The following is a 16275-nucleotide window of genomic DNA, read 5'->3' as shown; positions in this document are numbered from 1 at the left end:
CGTGGCAAGCGGCGGCAAACAGCGGGCGCGCCGGGCGCAGAGAGCCGTCGGCGGCCGCTCGCTGCGGGTACGCCCCGGTGGATGTGCCCTCGCCGCCGGGCGCAGGGCTTAGGGGAGCCTCGGCGGCGGCGGCGGCGGCGGCCGCGCAGGGGGCGAGGCGGGCCGCCCGTTCCCCGGGAAGGAAGCCCGGGCGTCTGAGCAAGGCCGGGCGCGGCGGCCTTTCCTCGCGCGCCCCCCGAACCAGCGCCCGCCTCGCTCCTGCGGGCAGCTCCTGCGGGCGGCTCCAGCCGTCTGCTCCCGCCGCACCCCCGGCCCACCTGGTGGCTCCGGCCCTGGCCGCGGCCACCGCGGCGGTTCCCCGAGCTAGTCCCGGACGCGCGCCCGGGCGGCGGGGGCTCGGCGGCCACCGCTGCCTCGGGGGAGCGAGGGCGGGAGGGTGTGTGTGCGCGCGTGTGAGCAGGGGGTGCCGGCGGGGCTGCAGCGGAGGCACTTTGGAAGAATGACTCTGGAGTCCATCATGGCGTGCTGCCTGAGCGAGGAGGCCAAGGAAGCCCGGCGGATCAACGACGAGATCGAGCGGCAGCTCCGCAGGGACAAACGGGACGCTCGCCGGGAGCTCAAGCTGCTGCTGCTGGGTGAGTGCCGCTGGGTGCCGGCCTTCGCGGGCCCTTCCCCCGGGCCTTGGTGCCCCCCGCCAGCCACCCCCGAACCCCCGGGCAGCCGCCGCCGGCGGCCCCCGTCTCGGGGCGCCCGTGGCTGTTCCCTAGCCTCCCCCGGCGCGCCCCTGGCCACCTCCCGCACCCGTTCGGGCGCGCGCGCGTGCACACACACACACACACACACACGCACAGGGGTCGGGCTGCTCGGCCCCGGGCCCCCGAAGGCCGTGCCTTCGGGGTGCGCGTTTATCTGCGGTGCATTTGCTTAAATGGCAAATCACTTGGGTGGGTGGTTGGGTGGGGGATCGCGGGCATGGGAAGGTGGAAAGAGGGGTTGAACTTCTAGTGTCGTGGCCGCGGCGCCCCGTGGGTGGTGGAGTGGGGAGCTGTGTGTGTGTGGCCCGAGGGTGGCAAGCGGAGCCAGAGCAAGTACGGGGGTGGCGTGCGGTGGGGTGGCCTGTGTGCATCCATTATCAGTGCATTCTGGGGTCAGCAGGGAATGGTGGAACGGTGGGCAGAGTCCCAACTAGCTTCTATAAGGAGTGATGGTGAGAGCCCAGTGGTTGGCCCTCCAAAGAAAGGAGGCTTATGTATTTGGGGGGGCGGGGGGGCAGGGAGGCAACCCCAAATGTGTCACACAAGTGCTGTTCTCTAGCTACCAGACCACCGAAAGGAGGGACCCCAGAAGAGTTTCTTGACCCGTGGATGGTGACAGGCGTGTTTCTTGTCTGCAAAATCCCTTCCAGAGAAAGACAAGGGATAGGGGAGCGTTGTGCTGTATGGTTGTTGACAGCGACGGGTATCTTTTGTTTAATGAGGCAACCCAGATGTAGGCCTGAATTCACAATAGTTACTACTGAAAACCAGTGCAGCCTCAATTACTCTCATGGAAACAAATAGAAACCTTTTGTTTAAAACGGACAGCGTTTTAATATGTTTGGAATCTGGACTGGAAGGAAAACGGGAAGTGTACAGCAAGAAATTTCCCTTTAATCTCTAAAAAAACAGCTCAACATTCTTCTCTAACACTAAGTTAGCAAGAAAATGCTGGTTCTCAATTAGGAATTCTGTTGATTATTATCTCAGAGGTTATTCAGAATCAACCATTAGGGTTCACATACAAGCCAGTGTGACTTACTCTGAGCTATTGTGGCAGGAAGAGCAAACAGCTTTGCAGTAACAGGCCTGAAAAATGCCTGCACTTGTGTTGAGGATATTTTCTTGTATAATAAATATGTTTCTCAGACATTTCTGGAAGAAAAGAATATTGTATTGTCAATTTGGATTTGAGAAACATGTGTTTTCTTATCTTGAGCATTCAGTCTCCTGGTTCAAGAAATCAATTGCCTTTTGGACTGAACTGCTTATGTACCTGGATCATTTACAAAGAAGGAACAAAATATAATGATCACAAAGAGTTACAAATGGTTAATTCACATGCAATGCTTTATGTTTTCATTTTGAAACCAGATTAGATAAATGTGCACATGTTTTATAAAGAACAGAAGACCAAAGTGCTTGATAAAAGAGGTGGGCTTTAGGAAATGAAGGCAGGGGAGGGTAAACTGATGGGAAAATGATCTTTTTTTTTTTTTAATTTTTATTCTCATTTTGAGCTACTTCTAATGCTGAAACCATGTAGTTGAATGTTTTGTGAATTATCATGATGGAAAAGACAATAGAGAGAGCAAGAGAAATGCATAGAGTGCACGATTAAGGGGGTTTGAGAAAGCATGTGTTTTAGTCTTAAGAATGGTTTTTCTCTTTCTTTTTCCCTGTTTACAGCCTTTATGTGTTTCTGTTTAGCTGGGAATCGGGTGTTTGAGGTCTCTCGAGCCAACCCTATTACTTGAAATGTGACAGCCCTGGGTTCCTAGCAGCTATGAGTTAGAGCCCAGGGGGTTCATCTATTTGAGGGCCTAGGTTTCAATGTCTAGGAGGAGGACTTTTGAGGAAATACACATATATGGATGCTTAATTATATACTGTGTATTTAGATAACATATTGTGCTTCAAAAAATGAACTTGGAGATAATTCTATGAAAAAAAAATTAAAGTAAAACAATTTTACTGCTAAAGTGGTGGTAGTGTGGATAATTTTTTTTCCTTATTAGAGAGTTGAGTAGGGTTTAATACAGCCCCACCCCAGTCCCCAAATATGGCCTCTTAGAAGTGGTAGAAAAATATGACTTTCATTTGGCACCTACATTCATTTGTAACATTTAAAAATGATACAACTTGCTGTTAGAAATATGATGCCTAGACATCATGTAAGATTTGCTACTGCTTCATGTTCTAAGTATGTTGCTTTTGTAACATAACTACTGCAATACCTATGCTATTTATATAGTAAATTATATATACTAAATGTAGATTTGTGTGTATGGGCAGTTTCATGATTTTTTTGAGTGCAGGAGAGAAATGATGGCCGATTTGAATCAGGGAAGGTGTTGGGGAGGGGTTCCTTTGAGTAACTCCTGATGTGCTGCTTACATGAGTCTCCTGGTACCTTCATTCATTTGAGTGACACCTGTCCAAAGGAGGTTAAAGTATGTATCCTTTCATGGTTTAACGATTCACCAATATTTTTAACTGTTAAAATTGAGGAATTATCCTTATATTTAAATGAAATTCCAGATAAACTTCTTCTCAAAGTAAATTTAGTTCAAGGCGTGATGCCATTTTAATGGATTTATTTGGCAGGGGACCCTTCATTTGTCCACATAATTATTTAATTTTATATTAATAATATGGAGAAATTAGAAATGGAAAATAGTGCTTATCTGGCTAGATGAAAATATGGCAGTAAAATTTGGGCTATTTTGATTCATATTCAGCATTTGTGCCAATGTGTTCCATATTTTACAGTACATATGTATTTTGATTTTTATTCTTTTTAAAAAATGAACCCAGAAACCTATCACCATAAAATATCATATTTAATGATGAATTCTTGTTTCTTTTAACTTATTCATCTTCTGAATTGATTTATATCAGTGCTTATTTTCTTTGACACATCAAGGGAAACTTTGTATTTTACATATATATGAAAGAGGACACTTTATTAATAAACTTGGTTGAAATTTTTGTATACTTTCTAGGTATAAAGAACATTGTATTTCCTTTAATTCATTAATATTTGTGAATATTAGCTAAATATTTATATTGGTGTTATATAGAGCACACTATTTAGCATTAGTCTTTTAGTCTGTATAAAACAAGTGGCTTTGAATGCCTTCCAGTCACAGATTCTCATGCTGAAATTTTTTCAATTCCGTGAAGATACTTTTTTATCCTATGTACCTGTTCTGATTTTACATGTTTTTGAAGCCTTTACTCTTCAGATCTTAATCATCAAATAGGAAGCTGTAACAAACCTTTTTCATTGAATGTCTTCCACCTTTTGAAAGCAGACGTAAATTAGGCCAGTCTTAGATGGAAGAATGTATGCTCTTGATCTTCTAACTGAATGACGTGTGTAATTGTGGATTTTCTTCCTGTCGTAGACTGGAAACTTATGAAGGTAGGGAAATCTGCCTGCATTGCTCACTGTTAAATTCCAGCTTTTAACACAATATCTAACTTATAGGAGGCTCTCAATAAGTATTTGTTGAATGAGTAAATTTATTTACGGTCCTTCTGATAAAAATTGGGGCCATAAAATAATGAATAAATTATAGGGACATGGGGGATATGTAATGTTTTTAATCTGTGCCAAATAAAATCATGGTCTTTTTAAAAATTGTGTGTAACTCTGAGTCAATCGAATACGAATGCATTCCAGAATAGGAAGTGTTAATGCAGATATAATGTCACGTATCTAGCCAGTGTATTACAAGTTCTGTGCTGGGTGCTTTTGGGAATGATAACAGTCATGCTTTAAGTATGAAAGTTTAAAGAAAAATAAAGAAATCATTCCATATCTTGATTACTTTTTATAGTGTAGAAGCTAGCTTAACCCTATCATCTTTTTGCCATCCACTTTTCTCCGTGATACACTCAACGGAATGGATTTTTTAAATTCTCTGGAATACAGGTGGTAACCAAGCACACTTTTATGATTTACTTATCAACGACATGAGGTGAACTACAATGATTGAATACAGAATTTTAGGAATTGCAGGTAGAACATTTTTTATTTGAGAGCTATCCATTTGTACTGAAAACTATAGTGACAGAGCAAGAAGAGACATGGAAGGCTGGGGATGCGCTAGTAAATTTAGACCCTATGAGGAGTTCATTCACACAGGTCTGGATAAAACCACTACCCTACCCCTCTGTAGAGTTCACTGGAGGGGAGAATGGGGATGTTGATTGCCTGAACTTACCTAGAGGTTAGTGGCTGTCTAGGATGGCTACCCAGAACCACAGGATGAAAGCACCCCTCTAAGCAGCCCTAATAACAGCATCTCTCTGGAAATACCAAAATATGGTGTTTATGAGGCTGCTTTAAGACCAAACCAGTTTTATTTTTGCTACTCTTCGAGCTTCCTTGGATTGAATATGTTTCTAAATTCAGGATTTATTTGGATGCATTTCCTCTTTTTTCTTTTTCTTTTTGAAACAAAGTACTTGTAATTTATATCTGAAGAGTGAAGTGGGAGCATCCCTCATACAAATCAAAACTGTAGCTCTGACTCTATAACACAGCCTTTCAGAGTAAGATTTTTATATTGAACTATGTAAGTTCATTGTCTAGATCTGCCATATTAACTGTCAATCCTGCACTTGTATGTTATTTATGCATAGGCGAACCTTGGCACAAATTAAAAGTCTCCCGAACAGTGAAGTATTCCGTGTACATCTCTTCAGATATTTTTTACATAAGTTTAGAAAGGAGAACGGAAAAATAATTTAGTAACCATTTTGTGTATTACACATAAATTTGATAGCCCCTTTTTCATTAAAAACACCCCAGCTGCACTTTATAAGAGATGGCTTACGTTCAATTTTTAGAGATGCCTATTCAGTGTAGTTATTATTTTTATTACAGATGAATTTTTAAGGACCTGAGACAGCTTTTGCAGTTGTGAGGCTATGCGCTATGCTAAGCTTAGCAGAAAAAAGGAACACATTTTTCCTCCTGATCTAGGCAAACTTACATTTGAAAAAAAATGAGCAAGATTTTCCAAGAATGATTTTATTCTAGCATTTATATTAATTTTTCTTTACAGGGAGGTTACTAATTCTGTTGATTATAATGGAAATGCTGATTGGGTCTTGTAGATGGAAAGTAAGGAGCTCAAAGGATACATCTTGGAAGAGAGAGAAGCCATTTTAAGGTTAGGGTTTCTGCCTAAGAATGGCCAGGGAACTTGTTTCTTCCAGACTGTTTTGGGTTGAGGAAAATACAGGTATTTGTAGCAACAAATTTAAAGTCTGATTTCCTAGTTCAAGGGGAGGGCAGTGACTTTTTTTGTTTTTTCAAAGGAAACTTTTACAATGGCTTTTAAAGCAATGTTAAGATCTTTACAGAATTAATCTTAGGGAAGTGTGAAAGAGCAGAAGGCAAAATGTGTGATTGTTGGTAATTAAATCTGTGTCAATAACTGACTACAGTAAACAGTGAATGTTTTCTCTTGTTCTGCTGAATGGAGTAACAGTAAAGAAAGAGTTATTATCAGGCCCAAACACTATTTTGTGTGAACAGCTGTTACTAATAAAATTATGAAGTTGTTCAATAGTCACCTTTGATTTGTTACATTACTGATATGTAAAAATCTGTCTGATTGCTCGTCTAACGTGTAGTAAAAAGAAAAAAAGGACCTAAACATGCTGTCGGAAATGAGTTCATAAACCCTAGGTGGTCATGGATCTGGACTTTACAAACAAAAGTAAACATCCATACTGTGGTGCTGAGAACCAAAAACTGCATTCAATAAATTGCTCTGGGATTCACCTTTATACTTAGCCATCATTTCGGAAATCAATGCAGAATATTTTAAAAGCCTTTATGATTCAATTTTAAGATTAAATGAGTATTATTTCAAAATAAATTTATGAAGAGATTTCAAATATATTTATTCAACAAACACTTGCCAGTTATTGGAAAATAAACATTCCCTCTAAATTTTTTTTTTTTTTTTTTAAACCAAGCAAACCATAAGAAGGAACAACTGCATACAGAATGCTGGGCAAATGAATAAGTATTAAGCACCTATTATGTGCAAGATAATGTGCTACATGAGACACTCCTTATTTCTTATTTGCCGACAGGAAAGGCTATAAAGCACTTTTCACGTTTCTTTTTTCCCAGTTGACGCCCCCGGACTAACATGTCCTTCTGGACTAACATGTCCTCCTGTGTGCTCCTCCTGGCTTTGGCTTTTCTATTGGCTCTTAATACAAAGGAAAAGACAAAATAATCTGAAGGCTTTCTGGGGATCACACAACAGGAAAAAGCAGATGATCTTGAGAACTTGAACTCTTGAAGGTTCGTATGCCTCTATGGTGCCAAAAAAATGTATACACATTTTAAGAAGGGAAAAAACTTATTAAAATTGTAATACTCAATATATTCCGATAACAAAAGATGAATACAAGTCACGTTTGACTTATGCAATTACAAGAGGTGCTCAAAGTAGTTACCATCAGCGTAATTTTAATACAGTTTTTTCCTTTCTTAAAATGTGTATACATTTTTTTGGTATCCTCTATATATAATTTCCTTGGAGTGTATCATTTTTTGCCTTTAACTGTGAGAAATTGTTAATGACCACTTGCTCTGGGTTTCTAACTAGATTGGTAACTCCCTGAGGGCAAAGTGCTTGTTTCTTTGTATCTCAGTGTAGCACAATGCCTTGCTCCATTTACAATGATTCTGTTTTCAGTATCTGGGGGTGGGGGGTGGAGAGGGACAGCATAGGAGGGTGGGTGCAGGGTGGGCAGCTGGATTCCCAAAAAAAGAGCAGTTGGAGGAAATGAGTTTAAACTTCTTGCTTTCTTCTAATGGGTATCATCCATATGTTTTCCATTTGCCACTCCTGTTTGCTGTTTCATGGGCCACCTGGGACACAGTAAAAGGAATTCTGTTTTAAAGATGAAATCGAAATTGTCTTTGTCTCCATGCCTGCTTCTCATTCATTCTTTAGCAAGAATGATTCAGTTGAACATTCTCATATTGTTTCTGGTTGAAAAGCCAGTGGTGTTTGTCAACCAGTTTGAATGGAAAACTGTTCCATACACAAGTCCTTTGAAATTTGAAAATTCCATGCACCTTTATTACAGAATTAATCTTGGGCTGTGAGCAATTTGATTGCTTTAGAAAAAAGTAGTTGTTTCAGGAAAGTGTGTAATGGATTGTGGTATGGTTAGGAACTAGAATGTTATTAATACATTATATTCCTGACACTTCACAGAAGGGAACAATAATTGATCCACAAATTAAAGAAAAAGAGCTAGAGTGAGAGTTTTTGGCTCTGTTGCAGGGAGTAAATACTGATGTTTAGAAGCATGTTCATGTCTATTTCTAAGAGATAGCCTTGTGTTTTTTCCTTTGGAGAACTGAAATCATGAATTAATTGCCTCTTTCCAGAATTTTACTTTTTTTTGTTTGTTTGTTTTGATGCCCATCACTTGTGAAAAAATGGAAACAGAATTTTTCCTTTGCTTCTCTTTTATATTTTAAAAACTTTTTTCATCTTTTTAAAAAATTTTTCTTGTTTCTTTTTTATGTTTTCTTTTGCTGAAGAGCCAGGCAGCAGGGTGATAGGTGCATCTTCCATATATTTCCTGGTAACAGCAGCTGACTAGTTGTTTCTATAGAGAAATGCTTCAGTGTCTTACCCATTATCCAGCCTTCCACTAGTTGCTACAGCGCCCCCCCCCCTAAATCTTCTGTGTTAATACTACCCACCCATTTTACTCTCTCATCACAGCTTCTTAAACAAAGGCTAGGAGAGGTTTCTTACATTCTCTGATGTGCGCTTTTTAAGATTTAGGGAACTTCTAAGTTGGTGCTTTCAAACCATCATGTGGCTGTGAGCTGATGAGAGGGGAAGTTGGGTGTTTTAATACATGAAAAGAAAGACACTTGTGAATGTGCTTTTAGGAGATGATTAACTTTCTTTAGCAACACTTTGGTTCACAAAACAAAATACGTTGGCATTGAACAAAATGTAAAATTCTCCTTGCTTTCCAGAGGGCGGGGACTTGAGATCTGTTGGTGGTTCCCAGCAGAGAGTTGGTGAGCGAGATAATCTATTGTGGGCCTCTGGGTTTCAAAATAGGATGCAGTGCATTTGCTAGAAGGGGAGAAGGTTTTGTGGGCCTGTGTGAAGTAATAGTACATGTTCCTCATTTAATGATTTGAACGTCCCCATCTCAGTTACTTGAGAGCCTTAAGACATCTAATTGTGTTTCCATATGGGCAATTGTGGGGGAAAGGCATCAACTGGCCCTGTGCGTTTGTTACACGCAGTCAGTCAGAGGTTTGTTTTTTTAAGGTAAAGATGCCATGATATTTTCTTGCCATGTGAATTGATATTTTAGGACCTGCGCTTTTCAGAGCTCCTTCATTATAGCATACGTTATTTCTGCAGATGGCAAGTGCAGTTTTTCTCTTGTCCTAAAGAGCTGACCCATTTCCTGTTACTTGTTCTAATAATACAGGATGACTTTAATTCTTGGTCCTAGTTTGCCCTTAAAAGAATGCCAGGATACTTGTTAAGCATTTAACTCTTGGTGCTCTAACATTTGTGATACAGTATTTTTGAAAATTGGTAAATCATGCAGAAACAACAGCAGGCTGGCTTTGTGAAAGTGTCTTTGCCTAAATAATTAAACACTCCTAATGGGTTTGCGTAGTGGTTCCAGTATGTGTATTTTTCCTAAAACCTGGGACTGAAAGATGGTGAAAGATACTCCTACCCTACCTCTCTGAACTAACGTGAGGGAGTTTAGTTGGTTTGTTCCTTTACTGTGTCTATAGAAAGTTGTAGAATAATAAAGAGATCAGACCAAATCTAAGGACCGTTTGAATTTTGGAACTTTCTCTACTTGTCCTCTGCAGCTTTATTTCTGTCCAAACTTACCCCTGTACTTGGGGCCTGAGCCCCAGCCCTCTCCAGGAGTGATGGGATGTCTATTGAGGAGGCATGCCAGGGCCTATGGGCTCCTCCTCGCCTCTCTCCCTCCCTCTCCCCCACTTTCCCCTTGGGAATAACTCCCAGCACCCCCGGGGAAGAAGCCTGAGTGAGGAGGAGGCATTAGCGAGTCTGTCCAGAGCTGCCCCTCCTGCTGCCTGGCATCTGCTGATAGTTTCACTGCCTTCACAGGGAATGGTATCAAAAGCCTCCTGTCGTATCAGCGTGGGTCTCTTGCTTCCTGCAGGAAGGGCCGCATCCTGGGCTGCACAGAGGTGGAGCCTGAGAGGTTCCGTGCTCCAGGCTGACCTGCTCAGGCCTGGGTGTTTTCTTACACACCCTTAGGCAGCTAGCTACCTGTGACTCACTACTACATTTTTTTTTTTTAATGTTTATTGTTTCATTGGGCTTTAAGCAATGCTTTTCATTAGCTTACAAAGAATCCCTGCTGCCCTAGCTATGTCTGCCAGTTTCAGTGAGAGCAGGTTGGCCACTTGGGCCTGGGCACTGGGATTGCCTCAAAGATCTCTCTGGAGCACATTTGGGGGACTGCTTTGTATTTGGAGCCAGTAGGCCCCTTTTGCAGGGCCTCCCAAGTAACTCTTGGAGGGGACCTTTTGTGTCCATTTCTTCTTCCATAACAGAGTGCATGATTATGAGCATTTTTTTCTTGGGGCTTTCACTGAAACCAGAAAAACAGATAATGGTGGACATATCCATATCATGAAGTAAGGAATTTGCATACTTTTTTGTTTAAAAAAATATATATTTATATATATATATTTTATATGTATATTTATATATATATTATAAATAATATATATATATATATATTATTTATTATATATATATACTTTTTTTTATTATTTTTTTTTGCTGTGGCTTCAGAACTACTCTCCGTTGTCATGGCCATGCTCAGAGAGACTTTAAGAAAGCAACTTCCTCTGTCTCCTGTCCGCTTTCTGGAGAAGGGGCTCTATGACCAGGATGCAGCTAGACTCTCACTTGAGCTCTTCCTGACAAAGAGCCTCCCTGTAATGAGACCCAGGTCCCCTGGGGGTGCCAGGCAGGCACTTGGCATTCCTCGACCCCACTTTGCTGCTGGCCCAGGGCCTTCTCATTATCTTATCAGCTTCAGGCTCACCTACCTTGATGTCAGATTTGGAGTTGGACAGGTGCAGGGAAAAGGAGAACAGTCACAGGAGAAGAAGAGTACTGGGGGGTCTAGTGGGGTTGGCAGGGCAGAGGGATTGCTGCTAGTAGGGGCGGTGCAGCTGCGCCTTCACCAGGCTCTTCAGGGAAGTGAAGGAGAGGCATGGCGGGGTGCCCTGTGTGCTGGCTTGCCGTCTCTGATCAGGAAGAGCCAGGCCCACACAGCTTCCTCCTGTCAGCTTGCTGCCCCACCGCATTGCTTTATCGTTGTCACATCTACCCTGCCCTTCCTCTCCTTCCTCTCCCAGATCGTGGGTTGGGAGACGAGCAAGTGTAGAAGTCTGGGTTGTATGAGGGGAATTTTTGTTGTATGGGCTCTCTCCTGTCCTTTTGCTCCCGGAGTGATGAGATAGACTCAGCCCAGATCTCACGTCAAGCAGTGTCCTGAGAAAACCCATGCACACATTAAAAGAAAATTTACAACATGGCTCCTCCCTGTTTTTTTCTGACAGGTGTTTAAGGTGATAGAAATTCATCTATTATGTATTGAGCACTCTGCTAATCTGGTGATTTGTTTATTAGAATCTCTTGAGAGATCCTTGTCTAGGAAGCCTGCTTTCACCTGGCTGGCTTCCTCCTATGGTGGAGTGCCTTTTAGTTGCCCAAGGCAATAAGTAGATAAGTAGTATCATGAGATATTGTTGCCAAGTGGAGTCATACTCCAGTGGAAGCATGTAATATAGTCATACCTCATAGATATTGTGGGTTCGGTTCCAGACAGCCATAATAAAGCAAGATTGCAGTAAAGCAAGTCATAATCTTTTTTCTGATGGACGGTCTTGCCTTCAATTTTTAAAAATCGCAATATCGTGAAGCACAATAAAGATGTGAAGCTCAATAAAACGAAGTATGCCTATTTAGGAGTGATTTGTAAATTTTAGATGAGAAAGGTCCCTCCCTGTCTGTTGGTTGTGTTCTTTTACAAGCGGTTCACTTTCTGGGCTATCACATCCAAGCCCATTTTTTCTCAGATTATTCAAGGTCCCTAAGATCTACCTCCAATTATGACCAACATTCAAAATGGGCTACATTTGTCCATGATAGAATTGATTTAAGAGGATTTCTTAACTCATAATGTAGGCAAATATATTTTGAATAATTTGAATAATTCTGAATAATTTGAGAGCAGAACTCAGGAGTGCTGAAACAAAAGATACTTGAAATCAATCTCTATTTTCATTCTCAATCACTTCCTACGGGTCAAGAACAATGAATACTGGCTCCTCTTGGAGCTGAAATTGGGTGGGACATGGATTCTGGCGATGGAAGGGCGTACATGTGTTCAAGGACTAACGAATGAGGTGTCCTTTGAAAATTCTAGCTTCTCCTGTTATACGTTGGGTCACGTCTAAGATGTTATCCAAAGCACATTAGAAATAACTAAAAAATTTTGGGCACATACCATTGTAATGATGAATCCCGTAAGTTTCCCATCTTCTGTGAGAAAAGATACGTAACCTGTCTGTTGCTAGATCAGTTTTGGACAAACCATTTATATTCCCCTATCCATACAATTCTTGGCAAAGGGGTTGCATTTTAATGGAGGAAATCATAGCACTTCATTAATATTTCTTTAGGGAAATCTTTACTCCAAATAAATTTTCATGAAAATCATGAGCTCTGTCCTTTAAGGAACACATTTGCTGGAGGGCTTTCCATTCCCGGCCATGCTTGCTATGGGAACGGAGATTCTTGCCTAGGGTTTTTCTAAACCTCTAGAGTCTGCCTGTGAATTGCTCCTCAAGTTACAGTGTATCCTTCCCAGAATTAATTAATGCATTGTGCATCCCTAGTACTGAAGCGCAGAGTCACACAATGATTGCTTTCTTTGTTAAAAATATTATTCCTTTATATATAATGTATCTTCAAGCAGTACGCCTCTGCCTGAATTTATACTGTAGCTTATTCTCTTTTTTGGAATGAAATGGAGTGAGATATGTATCCTCTGGTGGTACAGTTGCTTTCTAAAATAGTAAAAACGTTTAATAGTGAGAAAAACTATTGTATTTAATAGTCAAAGTTGGAGTCAAGAAGTATTTATTTTCTTCCACTTAAGAGTTTTCTTACATGTTCAAGAAATACATTAATTTCATGTTGGTCTTTGAAAGAATGACAGCCCATTCTATGTTAATAATATTTTTTATGTTTTGTTTTCAGTGGATCTGAAGTTTTATAAATAATGCAATCATTTTTATACACAGTTTGAAAAAAGGATTTAAAACATTCATAAATTAATAAAAAATGCACCAATCTAACACAAGAAACATGATTTTTTGTATGTTCCTTTCTCATCTGTTTTATTTTTATGTTTCTTGCATAGGTCTAGTCATACTGTACAATTTAACATTATGTTGTAAGTTATTTTTTTGTGGCTATATAGACTTCAAATTAATATTTGGGTTTGCTATATAATTAGAGCGCATATTGATTTGCTTGTTTATTTTTTTTTCTTTTTATTGACATTTAGGTTTCTCCCACTGTTTCCAATTTCACAGTAATACTGGGATGAAGCTCTTGGTGGAAATAACATTTTTTAAACACACACATACACACTTTTGTTAGAACTGATTTATATACATGTTATTTCTAGGTTAGAGGATTTGAACATTTTTATGACTCTTGATTACACACACCTAAAACATTTTCTGAAGTGACTGTATACAGTTTGCAACATCATGAGCAATATTATGAGAATATCAATAAGTTAGTAGGCAAAAATGGTACATAATTATAAATTTGCATTTATTTGATCACTAGTGAGAATGATCATTTTCCCATATGTTTGTTTCTAATTGAATTTCTTATTTTGTGGTTGTCTCTTTATTTCCTTTGCCTATTTATGAGCTCCAAACATACACATGAAATTAGCCTTTTCATTATTTACTGCAAATAACTTAACCCCAGTGTGTTGTTTTTCTTTTTGTTTTGCATTATTTAATACAGAAGTTTTTAATTACTTGGAAGCCAAATCATTTGTTGATCTTTTGCTATTTTGTTTTAAAATAAAAATCTTAATCTGCTTTAGATACTCCATGAAAGCCAGATTTACTGCTGTTGTTACGGGTGAAACTAGATTGAATGTAGGTTTTATGCATCATTGTTGTATGATTTTTTTCTCTTTCAAAATGAAAATGAAATACATATATAGGTTCACACTATCACAGATTACACAACATGTTTCTGTATGTAATTGACTTTTTTTTTGGTCCAGTAATATATAGTGGATATCTTGCCATGTTAGTATAAATCTTTTTCATCATATTTTTGGCTTTTTATTGTTCAATGTAAATTTTTTTTTTATTCCAGTGTATTTTGAATCATACAGTAGTGTGTTGTAGCTAGCTTGCACCTGCTCATGAGAGCCAATTGTACACATTTCTCTTTAACTCTACATTTAGGTAATTCATTTTGGTCACTTGAAATCATCCATGATGGGAATATTTTCACCACAGAAATTGGCAAATGCTGTAAGTCAGGGCTTCCCGCCTTTCCTGGCAGAACTAGTTGTTAAATATTTGCTAGCACACCACCATTTATACTTGACCCCTATTGATGGATATTTAGTTTGTTTCCATTAAAAAAAATATAAGTGCTACAGTGACTATTATAGGGGATCCAGTTTTGTATATTTGAGTGATTACCCCTTCAGATACGTTCTTCAGAGTTGGATCATCAGACAAATGATAGGCTTATTTTAAATTTTGATATACATCACCACTCTGCCTTTCAGAAATGTTGTATTGTTTTACTTTCCCACTTCTAGTTAATGTTAGTGACTGTTTGGTTCACCTTAGCTATCATTAGGGTTCTGTCGATCTAATGGGCACACACAAAAAGATTTGTATTTATTTGCATTGTATTGAATTATTATAATTTCTATTATACAGTCTTTTGTTTTCTAAACTGCCTGTTTATAAAAATAGCTAACAAATGCCTCAATTTGTTTAGGTTTTTTAAAAATCACTTTTAGCTTCAACTTTATTAATTTAGATATTTCTAGAAAATGGATCAATTTATCTCCAGAAGGATGGCGTGCCCTATGATGGATGTCTCCGAGGGAGAAAGAAAATGGAACTGATAAGATTATATGACAGGTTTGGCTATGTGCAAAATTGTACCAAAACACAAAATTTTTAATTGTGAAGAATTCAGTTTGTTTATTTGTGTTGTTGTTGCTTGTCCTTTTGGTGTCATGTATAAGAAACCATTGCTAAATCAATCGAAGGTCACAGTGTTTTACCTCCTTGTTTTCTTCTAAGAGTTTTGTAGTTTTAGGTCTTACAGTGAGGTTTTTGATCCAGTTTGAGTTGATTTTTGTGTATGGTGTGAGGTAGGCCTCCAACTTTATGCTGCTTTTACAAGTAGGTATCTGGTTGTCCCAGTACCCTGTGTTGAAAAGACATATTCTTTCCTCATTGAATGGTTTTGGCATCCTTGTTAATAATCTGTTTTTGCCTTATCTTTATTACTTTCTTTCCTGCAATTTCTCTAGGTTTATTTGGTTGTACCTTTTCTATTTTCTTGAATTAAAATTCTTAGAATTGTATATTTTAGTATTTTCTTAATTTGAATTAACGGTTTAAGCTTTGAATTTTTCTGTGTAGTGCTCATATCATTCTTTTACAGACATTCTAAAATTATGATTTTGATTGTTATGTCTGAACCAAGGTTGTTTAAGGTAGTTTGAAAATTTCCAAGAGTAATTTTTTTTTAACCTTTGTTATTTATTCCTAATCTTATATCACTTTGATGGGAGAATGTGGTCTGAAATGTTTTTAGAGTTTATTATATATAGTTGATTTTTAGTCTATGGATACATAAAAACTATGTATATATATATATGTAAGTATAATAAAACATAAATATATGTCCGTTATTTTTATTGCTTATATTTGTGGTGAATCTCCTTATTTATATTATGTTGTGATTCTGCCAAGTACTGAGAATTGAGCTGAAGTCTTCCACAACTCTAGTTCTATGGCAATTACTCCTATTTCCAGAAATTTTTGCTTTATATATGTAAGTACTCTTTTTTGAGGTACCTAAAAAAATGTCTACAAGGGTGAAATTTTCCTCATTATAACATTATCTTTTTATGTAAGTTAATGTTGTTATATCTAGAATTCAGTTTCGTTGGGTATTAACATGGGCCTTTTGTTTCCATTTGCTTCTCCATTTATTTTCAGTTATTCTTAATCTCTTTGTTATCGCTCCTCTCAAAGGTTTTTTTAATTTTTATTTTTTAACCTCAGCTTGAGAGTTATTTCCTTAAGTAGGTGAGTTTAGTCTACTTACACTTGCTAATATAATAGATATTTTTT

General features: G+C 39.0%; 1 protein-coding gene across 1 annotated transcript in view; it reads left to right on the top strand.

Annotated features, from left to right (window-relative positions):
- The first annotated feature begins 6 nt into the window (after positions 1 to 6).
- Positions 7 to 16275, top strand: part of LOC109385746 (guanine nucleotide-binding protein G(q) subunit alpha-like) — a 287243-nt gene continuing 270974 nt past the window's right edge. The window contains exon 1 of the mRNA XM_019648287.1: positions 7 to 635. Within this exon, the coding sequence (XP_019503832.1) occupies positions 500 to 635 (136 nt within the window). The 5' untranslated portion in view covers positions 7 to 499. The remainder of the gene's footprint in view (positions 636 to 16275) is intronic.

Source organism: Hipposideros armiger, unplaced genomic scaffold (genome assembly GCF_001890085.2).
Source record: "Hipposideros armiger isolate ML-2016 unplaced genomic scaffold, ASM189008v1 scaffold_124, whole genome shotgun sequence".
Classification (NCBI taxonomy): Eukaryota; Metazoa; Chordata; class Mammalia; order Chiroptera; family Hipposideridae; genus Hipposideros; species Hipposideros armiger.
The sequence above is the reverse complement of the archived record's forward strand: the minus strand, read 5'-3'. Positions and strand labels throughout refer to the sequence as shown.